This window comes from Sceloporus occidentalis, unplaced genomic scaffold, assembly GCF_023333645.1.
Source record: "Sceloporus occidentalis isolate IW3139 unplaced genomic scaffold, rSceOcc1.0.p SCAF_5, whole genome shotgun sequence".
Lineage (NCBI taxonomy): Eukaryota > Metazoa > Chordata > Lepidosauria > Squamata > Phrynosomatidae > Sceloporus > Sceloporus occidentalis.
Genome location: NW_028316985.1, coordinates 51,984,565 through 52,002,178, shown reverse-complemented (window position 1 = coordinate 52,002,178; position 17,614 = coordinate 51,984,565). Strand labels below are relative to the sequence as shown.

The following is a 17,614-nucleotide window of genomic DNA, read 5'->3' as shown; positions in this document are numbered from 1 at the left end:
ACACATTGAGCATTATCTTCACCTTTTTTCACTTTGCCATGGTCCTTTTCACAGATTTTAAATAAGAGTGTGTGTGTGTGTGGGGGGGGGGGGGGGGGGAATCTTTAAATGTAGTTATAAGAAGAAAGTGATAATTCTACAAAAAGAATAGCCTGAAGTAATGTGTTGCTTATCATCATTTAACCATTTAACTGGTTTTAATTATAGCATGATTTAATCTTTTTATGTAATTCTTTGAATGCTTATTAGGGAATTAACCAGTTCTGATGGAAGGTTTACTGGCCATGTCTACACTTTCTGTTAGGATGAGTGGTGCTATGGCTATAAATTTATTAAGGCTCTCGCTGTCCTTTCCTTATTAGCCAGGAAATCCAAGAACTGATCTGAAAATGGATGCCTGGTACAGTCAACAACAGGGTAGCCAGCTGGTCAGGAAAATGGCATACTGCTTCACCTCCTTTGAGACCAGTTTCCAAGAGTACTACTATCAGAGCAGCTCAGCAGATTCTGGGCATACTTTCTGTTTTGGAAAATAAGGGAAATTGCCATATACAGCTTGAATAGATTTTATTTATTTCCCGCCTCTCCTCAAGGCTCAAAGCAGGGTACAACATGTTAAAATATGTTAAAATACAAAAGAAAACATATAAAACCAAAAGTTAAAATACAATGCCACAAAACCATTAAAATACACTCATTCAAATACATTCTTTAAAATATCAGTTAAAAAAAAATGATTTAAAATTGACTGGATAGGCCTGCTGAAAGAGATGTGTCTTTATTGTTATTTTTAAATGTTGTCAGCGTTTTGGCTGTTATATCTCTTCCAGCAGGTCATTAGTCCAATGTAGAAGATGCAGTCTGTTTACAAGAATGACACTGAAGGTCCTTGCCACACCTTCTTTCTTCCTTTCCCATGACTTACCCTATGCTGCTTCTATACCTTTAGCCTTACATTTTACTACTTCGGTGACATAGTAAGCTCAATAAATATTAATATTAAACTTTGATGCCTTGATGATAAAACTTGGCTGTTGCCAGAGTCTTAAAAAAAAAAAATCGTAACGGATAGGCTAGGGCTGCTAATACTGTGGCTAAACACTTTGTTCATCTTGGGAAAACCAAACCTTATTTTAAATTGCAAGATTGCACAATTTCTTCATACCTCCCCCCGGCAAGGAAATGATTGCACTGATAGAGAGCAGTCAGTGCTTAAATGTCTTGTCCACTTCTGCTGAATGGAAACCTGATGAACTGGCTTGAACTAGTATACTCCCATTGTGAAGAACACTTCCAAACTGATTAGTTTTGTCCTTTGTATGCCCAGCTCTATTGTCTTGGTCCTGACCAGACCACCTAAGAGCCATTATGGCCCAGAACAGATGGGCCAAAAGGACCGCAGCAGGACTGCAGTGGCACTGTTTGTACTAGGGCCACAGCAATGTGCATTTTATGAAACCTTTATTTAGGTAGCAAAGGGTCTTTATTGGTTTAAGTTGAACAAAGTAGAAAATTATATTTTCTTATTAAAATAGAAAGGAAACAGTCAATTTATACAGAAAACAGGATGGAGCAAAAATATTTTTGGAGTTGTATTAAATCACAAATGCAGAAAACACTGAAATTAAATTGTCATAGAATCAAAGAGTTGGAAGAGACCTGAAGGGCCATTCAGTCCTACCCACTGCCATGCAGAAACACAGAATCAAAGCACCCCTGACAGATGGCCATCCAGCCTCTATTTAAAAACCTCCAAAGAAGGAGACTCCACCACTCTCTGTGGGAGTGTGTTCCACTGTTGAACAGCTCTTACTGTCAGAAAATAGCAGGCATTTAGACTATTTCCTATAAAGAGTTCAGACTCCTAAAAATATGTCTTTATTCACGTTAAAGTATCCTATCCCAATTTTCATGGGACTGACCACGGTTTCTGTAGGATACTGGGAACTGTAATTCAAAAAGCAACTTTTGTAAGCCCTGGTTTTACCATTTCAATAGGGCACAGTGTGTAATGACAGAAGCAAATGTGCTGTTTCGCTGATCATTAAAATGGCAAACAATTCAGGCTGCCTGGTCTCACAGCTAGCTTTGCTCATTAAAAAGTAAGCTAAATTTAACCTAGAGGCTGAATTAGGGCAGGAAAATGATTTTATAACTGATTCACCAACATCATTCTGAATTATATTTCATTAAGTGAGAGAGATAAGAAAATAACAGAACTACCTTACTTAGAAAAACCCTCTGAAATGTATCAAAACATCAAACTAGCAAATGCTGTTCCTCTCGCCTTGACGAGGAGTCCAAGCCACTGAACATTTTTAGTGTGCTCTTTTTGGCATGGCTGATAATGACTCATAACATAGCAGCACTAACCTAGTCTAGTCAGATTCAAGATGGTAAAGACTTCATAAAATTCAGACCACAGACAGTGCATGTCAAACTAGGCAATGAATCCTTTCTGAAGTTTACAAGGACCATCAATTTGGGTATAGCTATTCTGACTTCATAGGTAAATACCATAAAGGCCTACAGACGTATATGTTACATTCCTTTCCACAGCAAATGTAATGTATTACCTGTCATTTTCAAGCATGACAAGCAATCAAATGGAAACCCTGTATTACCTCAGGGTCTCAAAATAGATTTAATTAGCATTTTCACAGCTAAACTGTTTGCAGCTACAAAAAATAGCAATAAACAAATACAACCATTTTGTTTATTACTCCTTAGGGTTTCTTTTTCATGTGGGGCAAGGAAGATGACAATATTCATTTAAGATATACAACAAAAATAAACAGCTATGTTCCAATATTGATAATAGGATATCATATTTTCTACAAAGTCAATGTAGTTTTACCCTCTTGTGTCTCAAATATTTATCACATACATTTAAAAAATGTGCAGAGCCAGGAGAAAACCAATTTAAAACTAAAATTCTCCTGAAATAGAGTACAAACATTGTAAAGACAATATAGACATAAATAATTGGCTGAATTAATTTTGACAGGAGTCATTTTCTACTGTAATTTCCCTTTTAAATTTCCTCTATTGATAGATTATTATAGATGTCTGGCAAAGGCAATTGTTGGGCTGGTAGCAAAACATTGCTTTACATATAATGTCATGACAAGAGAAAGGTGGGGAATAATTTCAATGAAATCAACCAATTATGCCAGTGTTATGGATCTTATTTAAAACTAATAAACAGCATAACATTTAAGTACATTCCAAAATCTATTTAAATTGGCTTATATATTACACATGAACATATGGACATTATGCTAAAAGCAAGGAATTAATACCTTCAAGAAATTGTAATTATATAATGACTGCACACAGAAACAATGCTTCTGCTATAATTATCTCTCATATGCCTTTAGTTCAGTTACAAAACATGCTGCTTGCAGCCAAGAGACTGTTTACATTTTTCACACACAGATGCTGACAAGTTAATTAATGCTAGTTAAATTTAGGCCAATGTGCAGCAGCTCTGAAGGAATAGATGAACTACATAATTTTAGACGCCCTGTTTCTTTTTTTAAAAAAAAATACAGAAATTTTATTATTAAAGACAGAAGTAAATACACTCAACATAGTTATTAACATATTGTTGCTCATCATTGCCACTTTTTGCTGAATTTTAATTGATTTTTTCTAGCTATCGGCTTTTATTGTTATTTGTATTGACGGGAGGGTAGGTAGAAGGGGTGGGGGTTCGGGGATTTTCCTTGTAATTATTGTCTGTATTTGCATTTTACTTTTTGCTGCTGTTACACGCCTCAATCCTCCAAAGAGAGAGGAGGGATATAACTAAATATTTTATTATTATTATTATTATTATAACGTAAAAAAGGGGGAGGAGACCTGATCCAATTACCACTTATAACTACAGACATTAATAGACACAGACTAATATATACACAGTAAACATACTAACAGTAAATACAGTGTGCCCTTTTTTATGCCGGGGGGGGGGGGGTTCCGTTCCGGACTCCCACGCATAAAGTGAATTCCGCCTATGTTCGAGCCCCATTTAAATGAATGGGGCTCATGCATGCAGTGGTGCCGCGACACCCCATTGCTCCCTATGGGATGCGCCGCCCCTTCTCCCAGTGCAGCTATCAGCATATCCTGAAAGCCGTGTATGACGTGGGCACACTGTAGAATAAAAGACCTCCAGCTTTCTTCTACTGCAATAATTAACCTTCTACATTTCTTCTTGTCATATAAGGCTAGAAAAGTAGAAAAAATCCATCTTCACTTCTAATCTTAGCTTTTAACCTCCGTCTGGGCATCGACAGGGGAAGCGTGTCCCTGTTGGTGCTCTTGGACATCTCAGCGGCTTTCGATACCATAGACCATGGTATCCTTCTGGGGCGCCTGGCAGAGGTGGGAATCGGGGGCACTGCGCTCCAGTGGTTCCGGTCCTACCTCTCTGGGAGGTCCCAGATGGTGCAGCTGGGAGACGTGTGCTCCGACGAGAGGGCCCTTAAAACTGGGGTCCCTCAAGGAGCCATTCTGTCTCCCATGCTATTTAACATTTACATGAAACCGCTGGGAGAGATCATCCAGAGACATGGGGCGCGGGGTTATCAGTACGCTGATGATACCCAAATAATTTTCTCTATGTCTCCGACTGATGCAGTGACCAAGGATGGCGTCTCTCCTCTCGTGGCCTGTCTGGAGTCAGTAATGGGCTGGATGAGGGAAAACCGACTCAAGCTGAATCCAGAGAAAACGGAGGTACTTGTGATAGGTTCCCCTGGTCCAGGAATGGCGGTGGTTCCACCTGTCCTGAACGGGGTCACGCTCCCTGCGCAGTCTGGGGGTGCTTCTTGACTCGTCCCTTCACCTGACTGCTCAGGTGAATGCGATGGTCAAGAGCACCTGTCATCAGCTTCGGCTTATTCGCCAGCTGCGTCCATACCTGGCCCAGAGGGACCTTGAAACTGTGGTACATGCTCTGGTAACCTCGAGACTGGATTTCTGCAATGCACTCTACATGGGGCAACCCTTATACCAAACCCGGAAGCTACAAATGGTACAAAACATGGCAGCCAGGCTGGTCACTGGTATTTCCAGGGCCAGCCACATTACACCGGTGTTAAAAGATCTGCATTGGCTGCCGATTCGCTTCCGGGCGCAATATAAGGTGTTGGTAATGACCTATAAAGCCCTAAATGGCTTGGGCCCAGGATACCTGAAGGACCGCCTCTCCCCATACATTCCGTCCTGCACCCTCAGAACATCTGGGCAGCAACTACTTAGGGTTCCCGGGGCTAGGCTCGTCTCCACTACTAGGAAGACATTTTCCATCGCCGCCCCGGCCCTCTGGATTACGCTGCCCATAGAGCTCCGCTCGGCCACCTCCCTGGCCCAATTTAAAAGGGATTTGAAGACCTTCCTTTTTGGTATTGCATTCCCCGATTAAGATGTCCTATGGACCTCCTTCCTCTTCACTGGCAAGGGGACTGGCTAACTCGGGGCTTTCTTCTGTTTTTCTGTTTTTTATTGTAAAGGTATTGATGTTTTTAATGTATTGTTTTTAAAATGTTGTAAACCGCCCTGATCTGTGGAAGGGCGGTATATAAATAAAATTTTTATTTATTATTTATTACAAAAGTCTTATCTTTATCTATTTCATTATCAACTACAAAAACCTATTAGCACTGTATGCTTCTGCCTCTTTTGTACATATTCTATTAATATTTTCCAATCTTTTTAAAAATATATATAGATTTTTTCCTAATATGATATGCCGGTTTCTTCATCTCCTCAGTTTCCATCATCTCCCCGCACCATTTATCATTATTTGGAATTATGGGACTCTTCCAAATTTTTTTGCATAGACTAATCTAGCTGTCAATATGATATACTAGACAATCTTTCCATGTTCTTTTTCTATTTTTGAGTATTCATCAAAAATTCCTAACAGAAAGAATTCTGGATTCTCTGACATTCTTGAATAGTTACAGATTCCACATCCACATTAGGAAGAATTTTCCCAGCTCCTGTCCCTTGGCACTGGCCATGGTAGCTGTGGGATTCTCAGAGTTTTAGTCCAAAATAGTAACATTTCCAACATATGGCATGAAAAAGAACCGATCTGTATTTTACTTTAATGGTGTCTTTACAAACAAAACTTGTTTTTTCATTGCATACAACTATGTTACTTATGAATTCAGAAGGTGGAGAAGAAAAATATATGCAAAGCAGAATTAAACTCAGAGGAAAGAGATGTGAAAATTCGAGGAAGAAACATCAACAATTCCAGATACAAATGACACCATATTACTATCAGAAAATAGCAAGGATCTGGAACAAGTATTGAGGAAATTCAAGGAGGAAAGTGCTAAGGCAGGTTTAATGCTGAGTATAAAGAAAACAAAAATAATGGTCATGGATGATTTACATAAGTTTAATGTAAACAATGAAGAAATTGAAATAGTCAAAGATTTTCCATTAATGAAAATGCTGACTACAGTAATCAGAAGATTAGGAATTGGGAGGGCAGCTTTGAAGGAACTAGACAAGATCTTGAAGTGCAAAGATATTTCACGGAATATTAAAGTCAGAATTAACCATGCCCTTGTATTTCCCATCACCATGTATGGATATGAGAGCTGGATGATGAGAAAAGCCGTCAACTCATTTGAGATATGGTGCTGGAGAAGAAACTATGGATAGTGTGGGCTGCTGAAGAGACAAATCAATGGGCCCTAGAGCAAGCCAAGACTAAACTCTCCCTGGAAGCCAAAATGATTAAATTGATAGGTTTTTTTTGGGGGGGGGGGTTGAGCTATGTGGCCGTTCTGGAAGAGTTTATTGCTGATGTTTCGCCTGCATTTGTGGCTGCCATCTCAGAGAATGGTGGCATGAATGTATATATACTGTGTGACCCTTGGTTAGGGGAAAGTGATTTACATGTTAATCTGTGTTGGCCTTTTGGTAAATGGCCAGGCCTCAGTGTGGGAGGAATATGTGAGTAGGCTTTGTTTCTATTTAATTCAATTCCCAGCAGACAATGGATCACTAATTAGACACAAAGCCTTTTCATATATTCCTCCCACCCTGACACCTAGCCTTTCACCAACAGACCAACACAGATTAACATGTAAACCACTTTCCCCTAACCAAGGGTCACACAGTATATATACCTCACACACCTCCATGCCACCATTCCATGAAGATGCTAGTCACAGATGCAGGTGAAACATCAGGAATAAACTCTTCCAGAACACAGCCACATAGTCTGAAAAATCCACAAAAACCATGGATGCTTGTAAAAGCCTTTGATTAAATTGAGCTTGTTGTACTTTGGTCATATCATGAGCAGGCAGAACTCACTAGAAATGATATTAATGCTAGGTAGAGAGTAGCAAAAAAGAGAAAGACCTCATTTTAGAAGGAAAGACATAAAGAAGCCACAGCCATGAGTCTGCAAGACCTGAAGAGTTGGGAATAGCATATCTTGGAGATGTCTCATTCATGGGTTTGCCATAATTTGAGGTTGACTTGAAGGCAGTTAACAACAACAACAACAACAGATGTGGAAAGTTTAATATCATTCCATTGTTCCTGGTGTAAACATTCTAAGTGAACATCGAACCAGAATCCAAGATCCATATTATGGTAATAAGTTTATTAAGACAAATAAAAAAGCATAGCATTTTCTGTGCAATCTTCTGAAACATACATTTCTTCAGCAAGGGAAGCTTGTACAAAGATTATTATTATTATTAACCTTTATTTATTAAGCGCTGTAAATTTACACAGTGCTGTATTTGCAATCTTTTTAACTGGACAGTTCCACTTTAGCAAATTCATCAACAGTAAAATAATGTGTTAGCCTTAAAACCAAGTTCAGTTTGATTAAACTCAAATGTACCAACCACATGTGAAGTGGTATGTGATGATTTAAAGTATGTACAATATGTTTATAGTCAAAGGGTGTTGGCTATCCTAGATGGAGCTTGTCAGGACTGTACCCTAAAAATTGCTTTCCTGAGGACTGTCCATTCTCACAAAGGTGCTTTTCTGTCTCTCATAATGCAATACCTGTTAAAACAGCACTTTGGGGACAAAAATCAGCTGTTCGGAAATTGGGCCATGAAGGAAAAAATAGTAGAAAGAGGTGAAGATTCGGTATCTCCATTCATTCTTTATTTATACTGCATCTCTTTCCCTACACATTTTTGTTTACAAGTCTTCTTCCAAGAATTTTGACCACACAAAGGAATGTGATGTGTTTGAACTTCACCTCCAACAGCCCAGCACAGTGATAAATTCATTGCGTATGTTTCAGTGAAAGCCAATTAAATCTGGAAACAAAATTAATGGCACTCTCTTGTTTGAGATAATTATTTTATCTTCCTCACAGGCAAGTGCTCAGGGAAATTCTTACTTAAGATAATGATGCTTTCCAGATTACATAGGAGTGTTAACATTGATGGCTTAAAAATCATGAAAGTTACATTGATTTCTATAAAACAGCAGTTGTTAAACATTCCTAAAATGATTGCATTTCTCTCTCTTAGTGTTCCTAATCACCCAGCTCCATCAAGTCTGGCTACCTCACAGTGGCATCCAGCGTCTTTTAATAGATTGAGAAGGGCGTGTTGTTCATGGAACAGCTGTGGGATGAGCCAACAGCTGCTTTTTCTTAGACATCAAGAAGGGTCACAGAAGAATTTAATGTTGTATACTCAAGTGAAAAACACCCTTTCATAGTGTGTTTGTCTGCCTTGATGTGGCAATAATGCACATGAGCACATATTCCAAATGCTTCACCCAACACTGTGACTGTGCAAATTAATTGGAAATCTGGCTGATCCAATTCCATTCATCCAGTTCCATTCATGGAGCTGGGTTTTACTGGTCACCTCTTACCTAAACCAGCCATATTACTGGATTATATTCTTGCATGAAAATTCTTTGATTAAAAACAAAAACAAAAATCAAGCTACTCTAAACGTGAATAGACTGAATGCAAATGTTTCTCCTTCAGACAGAATGCTAAATGCAATTAATGACACTAATAGATTGTCTGGAACCTGATACAGACGGTTTATAATGAGGTAGAGGGGAATTTTTCAGCTTCAGTCCTGTGGCCAAAACATTTTTGTAGTTTGCAGGGACATATATTTTTCAAAACTAAACAAAACAAAAAAGACAAAGACAAATTAATACAGTATTGTATACTATACTTTAAAAAAACAGAAAAAGGAGTTAAAATCTCATGATAACAGCACATTTGAATAATCCCATTTCTTGAAATTTATGCCAAACTGATATGGCCTTCATGCATTTTGAAATTAGAAGAAGGAGGTGGATTGCAGTGGAAAGAGTTCATAATGACTTTTCCCCTTTGGCCATCCAGCATAACTTCACTTGAGAGCCAATGTGACGTAGTGTTTTGAATCTTTCACTAGGGCTCTAGAAACCAGAGTTTGAATCCCCATTCAGCCAGGGAAGTTCAGTGGATGACCTTGTGCAAGTCATACACTCTCAACCTCAGAAGAAACCAACTACAATCTCCAAAATTCCATAGCACTGAGCCAGAGCAATTAAAGTGTGTCAAACCAGATACTTTCTGCAATTCAGATTCACAGTTATAGACTCTATCTGTTTTTCTGGGGGGGGGGGGGGGTTATGTAATTAATACATAGTTTCCTATAAGAATAGGAAATGAAGGGAATATAGAAATTATTTATTAGGATAAATATTTGAGATAGAGGAGGAAAATAGTCCAATATCTAATAGTATTTTGCTAGGACATTTACTATAGTACTATTGGAAGCCTAGTTTTAGATTGAAGTAGGGAATCAGACATATTTTTCTTCTGCTCCAGCCTCTTCTGCAAGCATGTTTTGGAATTCTCATCCATGGAAAAACAAATAGGATTACTTAAATAGGTGATGTGGATTATCTTCTCTCATATTCAAATGTGGTCCAGTAGTTCATGCATATGTTATCCCTTCTGCAAGTGGAACATTCAGTGGTACTAATACTCTGCTTTCTTTTTTAAAGGGTATTTAAACCATAAATGGAATGAAATTTCATTCAGTTTGATACTTGAAGTTTGATATTTGATATTACAAAAATCCATGGTTTGTACAAATCAGAATTATTTTGAGAAAAATTGAAAATCTTGGTTAATAAGGAAACAACAAAGGAATGTTGGGTTATTAATGAATAAAAATGGGGCAATTAACCAAGCGAAAGAGATGAACTATGAATTTTCCAAGTTTTATAAGAAATGCAAACTTTTTTCAAATGTGACACAACCATTACCATAATCATTAAGTTTGTAATATTCAAAAGTATATGGACCTTTTCACATGGAGGGACTTATAATGCCACAACGTTGCCAAACTGTTGCAGAAGCGTGAAGGTGGGATTGTCAGTCATGCTTCTAAAACGTAATTGAGGTTTCCCGCTTTTAATTCCATTAACAAGCATTTGCAGAGAAGCCATTTTTGAATAATGGGATTTCCCACCTTTGTACTTCTCCAACAGTTTGGCAGCATTTTGACAACATAAGTCCCTCCATGTGACAAGGGCCTATGTATAACACTGCAATCATCTAGACATAGTGGAATGGTATTTTTAAACCACTGTTCAAAGCAATGTTTTCCAAACTTATTTCTTGAGATGCTGATTTTCACCCTAGGTCTCTACCTGGGAATAGGTTACAAGTATGTTAGTGGAGTCTAATTGTCTATTATTTTTCAAAGAGAATAGTCACTTCCCATCTATTTCACTTAAAGATGATATTTTGACATAATTGCTGTATGGCAAAAAAATTAAAATATTATGAGAAGTTTTATGAAAATAATTTAAGATAAGAAAAGAATGGAAATGGAGGGTTACCAAAAGTACCATATATTTTAAGGATAAATTTTCGGGACAACCCAAATCAGGAAGTGGGTATTAAATTCCTTTAGCTGGTGGGAAGCGTTTACATCAATCTCTTGTAAAATGTACAAAACTGAAAACATGCAATTATCATTCTCTGACATGCACATTTCTTATATGTCTTCTCACTGCTGCAAAAGTTCACCCTTCAGGCATCATTGGTGTACACTAGAAAAAACACAGTGGGAAAACTACAAATTCAGTCTACTACCTAAAGTATGGATTGTCCTTGACAGCTGGTTCGATTGTGGCCAAAAGAAATACTTCTTTTTTTCCCTCAGAAATTCATTGAAGTGCTTCAAGCTAATAATAAAGCTTAAGCTAGAAATTCAGGTTGATTTAATGAATTTTCCTTGGCAGCAAGCAGAATGTGGCTGCAGTAGACCATGAAGCAGGGTGCTCTATCAACTGATACCTGGTCTTGCTAAAAATTGAAATTGGATTTTTGAAGGACCTCTTGATCTTCACTGACTGAGCTGCTAGCAAGGCATTTTTAGCAATAAATGAATGGTTAATTAGAAACATCTTTAAAATAGCATACATGGTATATTAGTAGGTACAGTTTCATTTTTTAGCCCCATTGAAGGCAACCAATAGGCAGCTGATTTATATACTGTCTTTCTTGGGATAATTAAATGGGATGTTCATTCCTTCTCCCCCTTTTTACTTCTGTTACAGCTGGGATGACAGCAGCTCAGTTAGCAGTGGCCTTAGTGATACTTTGGATAACATCAGTACAGATGACCTGAACACCACATCATCAATCAGCTCTTACTCCAATATTACTGCCTCTTCAAGAAAGAATGCACATTCCCATGTAGGTGTTTTATTTTTCTTTTCTTCCTACCTGAATTGGGATGATGAATCCAAACAGATGGTTTGGCTGGGAATTGCATATGCAACTTGTTTTCCAGTTTTTATTTTTCCTTGTTCTCCTTCCAATTTTGTTTATATGTCTTCATTTATAATAACTGAAATTGTCCTCAGTCTCTCCCACTGCAAATTATAGATATAATTATGGCAATCATGTGATACAGGACTGTGATAAAACCATTATGAAACAGTTAATTGAATCAAGTGCCACCTTCTGTGTATGTATCTTCATCTACTAGAAGGGACAACCTATTTCCCAGTCTAGGGCCTATGGAGAGTCATAAACACAGCCGGAGTTTAATGACACTATCAAAGTTTTCTATTGATCACAGCATGGAATTTCCAGGAATCCAAAATGATGTTCTGTACTGCATTTTTTCTGTGGGCCTACGTTAAAAATAAAGATATCCTGTTTGTGGCATATGACACTCCTCCACTCATATCCTCCAGATGAAAACCAGGACACATGTGGTTGAGCAACCTTAAAATATGCTCCAAAGGTTGTGGCTAGACAATAAGCAGGCAAAAGATATTAGTGAGGAAGAGGACAGAGTACTACTATTTTAAGTAGAGAAAACTTGGAATTTAAGTTCTGAGTTTAAGGCCTGTTACAGACAGCCAAAATAAAGCTGCTTCGAGTCACAGTGGAGGTATGGTGTTTCAATGATGCATACATCCTAAGAGTCCAGAAGTCGCACCAAAGCCACACTCCAGACTGGAGCATGGCTTTGGTGTGGCTTCTGGACTTTTAGGACGCATGCATCATTGAAACACCATACCTCCACTGTGACTCGAAGCAGCTTTATTTTGGCTGTCTGTAACAGGCCCATGAAAGCCTGAAAAAAAAAACAAAAACCAGTCAGGGGGAGACCAAAGAAACTTACTTGGAAGAACTTGTTACCCCACAGTCTAGTCTCCACAGCCCCTCTTTTGGATATCAGTTTGATATTAAAGGGAAATTTTAGACATGTAGCCAAGAAGGTATCCCCAGTGCAGGAAACTAGCCATGCCATATAAGGAATTCCAGGATCATATTTGGAGATCCTCCTAGGTCAGCATAGGGGAGACAAGGGCATTTAGTCAGGGTAAATAGATGAAGATTGGAATCTGCATAATCCCTTCACTGAGTGATGGTAGTGATAGACCTTGAGTTTACACATGAACAAAAGTCCAGGATTAGCTCTCTCTGGGAATGAGACTCATTTGTCCATGGACATTCACAGTGATTGCCAGCCATTTCCAGACTTCCACTTCTATTCTTCTTTCATGGGAATTTAATCTTAATCCCAATACTGCCCAATATATCTTTGGTCCTATAAGTATATCTGTTTAGGCACAACCAATTTGGTCTTTTCCTGAGGTCAGACACTCTTTCTGTATCTCACCTGACTCCTCAGCAACTGCTGGCCAATTCAGATCCACAGGCAGTTTGCTCAGCCACTTTCATTTCACAGAACCCCCTGACTGGAACCTCTGCTTCTAGAATCAGGTACAGTAGCACCCTCTGCAATCCTGAAAATCATTATCTGCTTTCACCTTCTATATCACTAGTGCTTATACGGGTGTGTGAGTGTGTGATTTTGTGTGAACGTTGGTTTCCCTTTTGCTATTACAAATAAAACTACATTTGAACATTGCATTCTAGAATTCTATTTCTTCTTGGAACCGGTATACACAAGCTTGACCCCTGCTTTGCCCAAAGCCCTCTCAGCAGCTTTTCCCCTAGGAAATCCCCTGGGAATTTTCGGTAACAGGCAAGATGCCACTACTTACCCCTGCTGAGTTAACTGAGTGCAAATTATGCTTGCATTTATTTATTTATTTATTTCATTTATTTATGTAACCTTTATCTTGAAAGAGACCCAAGGCTCCTCACAGAATAAATAGTTTTTAAAACTTGACAATAAAAGTTTTAAAACATACAGTCTGCCCTTCTCTTACACAGGGGTGCACTGTAAAATAAATTTGCTAAAACAATGTAAAATTTCATGAATCATTGAAAAGGGAGGGGGAACCTAGACACACACCCTGTATAAAAGCCTCCCTAGCAACTTTGTTGTTGTTATTGTTGTATGCCTCCCTGGCAATGTTGTTGTTGTTGCCTTCAAGTCAATTCTGACTTTTGGTGAGCTTAAGGTGAGCCTATCATAGGGTTTTCTTGACATTTCACTGCCAGGGAAAGATATTTCCATTCAAGCAAAGTTTTAATATATAATAGCTGCCTCTCTGACAACTATTACATATTTAAAACCTTCTTGAATAAAAAAAAAAAATTACGTGTCAATGAAAGGAAAGCGCACATACATAATTTTTTCATGCAAAAATCCAAAACAAAACATCTCATCTGTAATTCTGTGCAGAATAATTTCCCAAATCACTTCAGGATGTGCAAATACCAAATGTGAACTGTGCAGAAATATTTTCCCGTAGCAGGCAGAAATTATTTGCCTCACACAAGTGATGAAATAGTTGGATATTTAGATCCCTAATTGGGAATAACAGTTGAATTTCGGAGTAACAGCTGAATTTGGGACTCTAGGTAGCTCCTAATGTAAACCCAACTCAGTGAGGAATCTGGTGATAATCCTGGAATTTTCCATCCCCCTCTTTTTTCTTTGTAAGAACGTTGTCAGAAACTGCAGACAATTGTTTGAGGGCCTCTTACTCAGTGCTGCCATTTTAATCAAAATGACTGAGGGTCATTTTATTTAAACAAAGCATAGCACATTTTCATTTTATTTAAAAATTCCCATTGAGACATGTAAATGAATGTCTCTTCAAGTTATATAACTTCAAGAAAGTTTCCTACAATTATTTTTTTTAGCACCAGTAGTAAAAAAATTGTTGTTTTCTGAAAATTAATGAAGTCATTTGGTTCTTAGAGACCATGAAGCATTTAGAGAAAATGGAGGAAAATCTTAAAAGTGAACAATTGTTTCTTTCCCCTGATGCCTACTATTCTCTCACCATAAAGAATGACAGAGAAAATGAAATTATTGAATAATTGTAATGATATCAATTTTTCATAGCTGAAGACTGATTCAGAGAAACGTTCAGTCACAGATGGAGAACCATGGGGCAGCAGTGAAGAACTGAAGAAGCCTGAAGAAGAGTTAGACAGCAATGTCGACAGCAGTGGGAAATGGAAGGGCCATCCCACTGGACTGCTTGAAGATGCTGAGAAGGGAGGGCAGAAAACCCCTCTGTCTGTCTCTCAGACAGGCTCTTGGAGAAGAGGCATGACTGCACAAGTTGGAACATCATCCAGGCACAAAGCAGGAACAAGTACTCTCAAGACACCTGGTAAGGAAGGAGTCCAGCAATTCTGTACGTATTTCCAAAAATGCCCTAAGCCATTGTCCTCATTATTTGAGTGGATTTAAAAAATTCCATATCAAATCTTTTGTTTATGAGCAGAGAAAGCCCACAACAGGGAATTAAGTAGTTATTATGTAGATGATTGCTGCATCAGTTAGATGATATATCAAAAACCCAGCATGCTCACTCTCCACTAAGGTTAGATATTTGTGTGACACTAGTTTCAAATAGCAGTGTATATTGTGTTCATAATGAGTAACTAAAAACACATAGATGATGAACCAAGTGTGACTAAATAATATGAAACAACCCTGAAATTCTTGGTATGTATTAGTTTTGAAAAGTTTTCAAGTAATTTTATTAGAAGCTAAAAGGCAAACCAAATTTGTCTATGGTAACTATCTTGAGATTACAAGTATATATTCTTTTTTATGTTATTTAATATATTGTTTCCATAAAATATGTATCCTAAAAGTATTTTTTTTCAAAGTCCACATTACATTTTTTTTAAAAAAATCCTTAAAAATGCCTTTTTGAGTCATATTTTGGTTTGCTCCTTGAGCAGAAAGCATGTGATTCAAAGAAGTGAAGTCCAAAACATAGCCGTAGTCCAGTTTGCACATTAGTCTGAGCGGTGGGGATCTGGTCAGTTCATTTGGAAATACAGACAAAACAAAATTCTTGCACATTCCTTACTGGGATTTAGGGAACAGTGTTCACTTCAAATGCTTTATGGCTCTGATCAAACATTTACTGTTTGAAAGAAAGGCAATATAATTTGTATTTCACCTTTCTTCTTCTATTAATAAGTTTAAGGCTCAGTAAAGTGGAAAGAGTTCATTAGTTTCTAGTTGCTGTGTTCTTTGCTAAGATATGCCCAGATCTTAACATTGTGCAGTCCTCCAGATGTTGTTGAAGTGCATATCTCAGCAGCCCTAGCCAGCATAGCCAGTGGTGTCCAACAACAGGTAGAACACCCCATGACTCTTACTCTGGTGTAAACAAGTGTGCAAAAGCACCACCAAGTTGCCTATTGAGCTATGGCAACCCCATGAATTTCATAGGGTTTTCTTACTCAAGGAATACTCAGAGGTGGTTTTGCCAGTTCCTTTAACTGAAAAATAGTCCACAGCATCTGGTATTCATCGACAGCCTCCCATCCAAGTACTAACTAGGGCTAATCCTACTTAGCTTCCATGATCAGACAGGATCCAGTGATTTTAGGGTCTCTAGTCCAGGTGTAAATATACTTTCTGCATATTTAATTTAATTGCAACCACACTATAGGAGCTCACTGGATTTTGAGTGTGAGAGAACCATGCAGCCATCTGCAGCCCATGTAATATTAATGACAGGAAAGCATGAGAAAGCAAATAGGATCCTGTAAATCAACCATATTTCTCAGGCAAACTGTCACTACTGGCAATGTAAGCACATTTGAAGCTGGGATTGTATATGGAGGTTTTTTACATCACTCATCCTGACTATTGAAAAGAAACTCCAGTTGAGATCAAACAGTCTTATGTTTGTTTTTTTTTAAAAAAATCACAAAATTCTTAATCTGCATCTGTACATATGTTACTGAAAATGCAGTGGCACAACATGAATGACTATTAAATTGTCCATTTTATTAGGAAAAACAGATGATGCAAAGGTTTCCGAAAAAGGAAAAACTCCCCTTAAGGGAGCTTCAATTCAACGTTCTCCTTCAGATGCAGGTAAAAGCAGTGGAGATGAAGGGAAAAAACCTCCTTCGGGCATCAGCAGATCAACAGCAACGGGTTCCTTTGGCTTCAAAAAAGCTGGGGTTGGCTCTTCAACAATGATCACAGCAAGTGGGGCAACTATAACAAGTGGCTCAGCAACCTTGGGAAAGATGCCAAAGTCTGCCGCTATTGGTGGAAAGTCAAATGCAGGGAGGAAAACCAGCCTAGATGGTTCACAGAATCAAGATGACGGTGCATTGCATGTGAGCTCAAAGACCACCTTGCAGTACCGAAGTTTGCCACGTCCTTCAAAATCAAGCACCAGTGGGATTCCTGGTAGAGGTGGACACAGATCCAGCACCAGTAGCATTGACTCAAATGTCAGCAGCAAATCTGCCGGGGCGGCTGCCACCAACAAGCTAAGAGAGCCTACCAAGATTGGCTCAGGATGCTCCAGTCCAGTTACCATCAATCAGACAGACAAAGAGAAAGAAAAAGTGACTGCATCTGATTCTGAGAGTGTGTCATTGTCCAGCTCTCCAAAATCAAGCCCAACCTCAGCAAGTGCCTGTGCAACAACGCCAGGCCTCAGGCAGCCAGGCTCAAAATACCCTGACATTGCCTCACCCACATTTAGACGGTAAGGGGTTTCCTATGGAAAGTATTTTCCACTTAGTACTTAAGGGGTGGGGTGAAGGGTTCCAGAGTGTACTGATTTTTATGGGTTTGTTAACCTTTGGAATGACAATGTGTAAGACATTTTGTAATATTTGAATTCAAACATACAGATGGAAGAAAAC

General features: G+C 38.4%; 1 protein-coding gene across 9 annotated transcripts in view; it reads left to right on the top strand.

The window, feature by feature from the left end:
• NAV3 (neuron navigator 3) overlaps positions 1–17,614 on the top strand; it is a 445,847-nt gene that overhangs the window by 339,431 nt on the left and 88,802 nt on the right. For all 9 annotated transcript variants that reach the window (XM_089524052.1, XM_089524051.1, XM_089524050.1 and 6 more), the window contains 3 exons: positions 11,596–11,734; positions 14,820–15,093; positions 16,743–17,454. In XM_089524052.1, the coding sequence (XP_089380178.1) occupies positions 11,596–11,734; positions 14,820–15,093; positions 16,743–17,454 (1,125 nt within the window). The remainder of the gene's footprint in view (positions 1–11,595; positions 11,735–14,819; positions 15,094–16,742; positions 17,455–17,614) is intronic.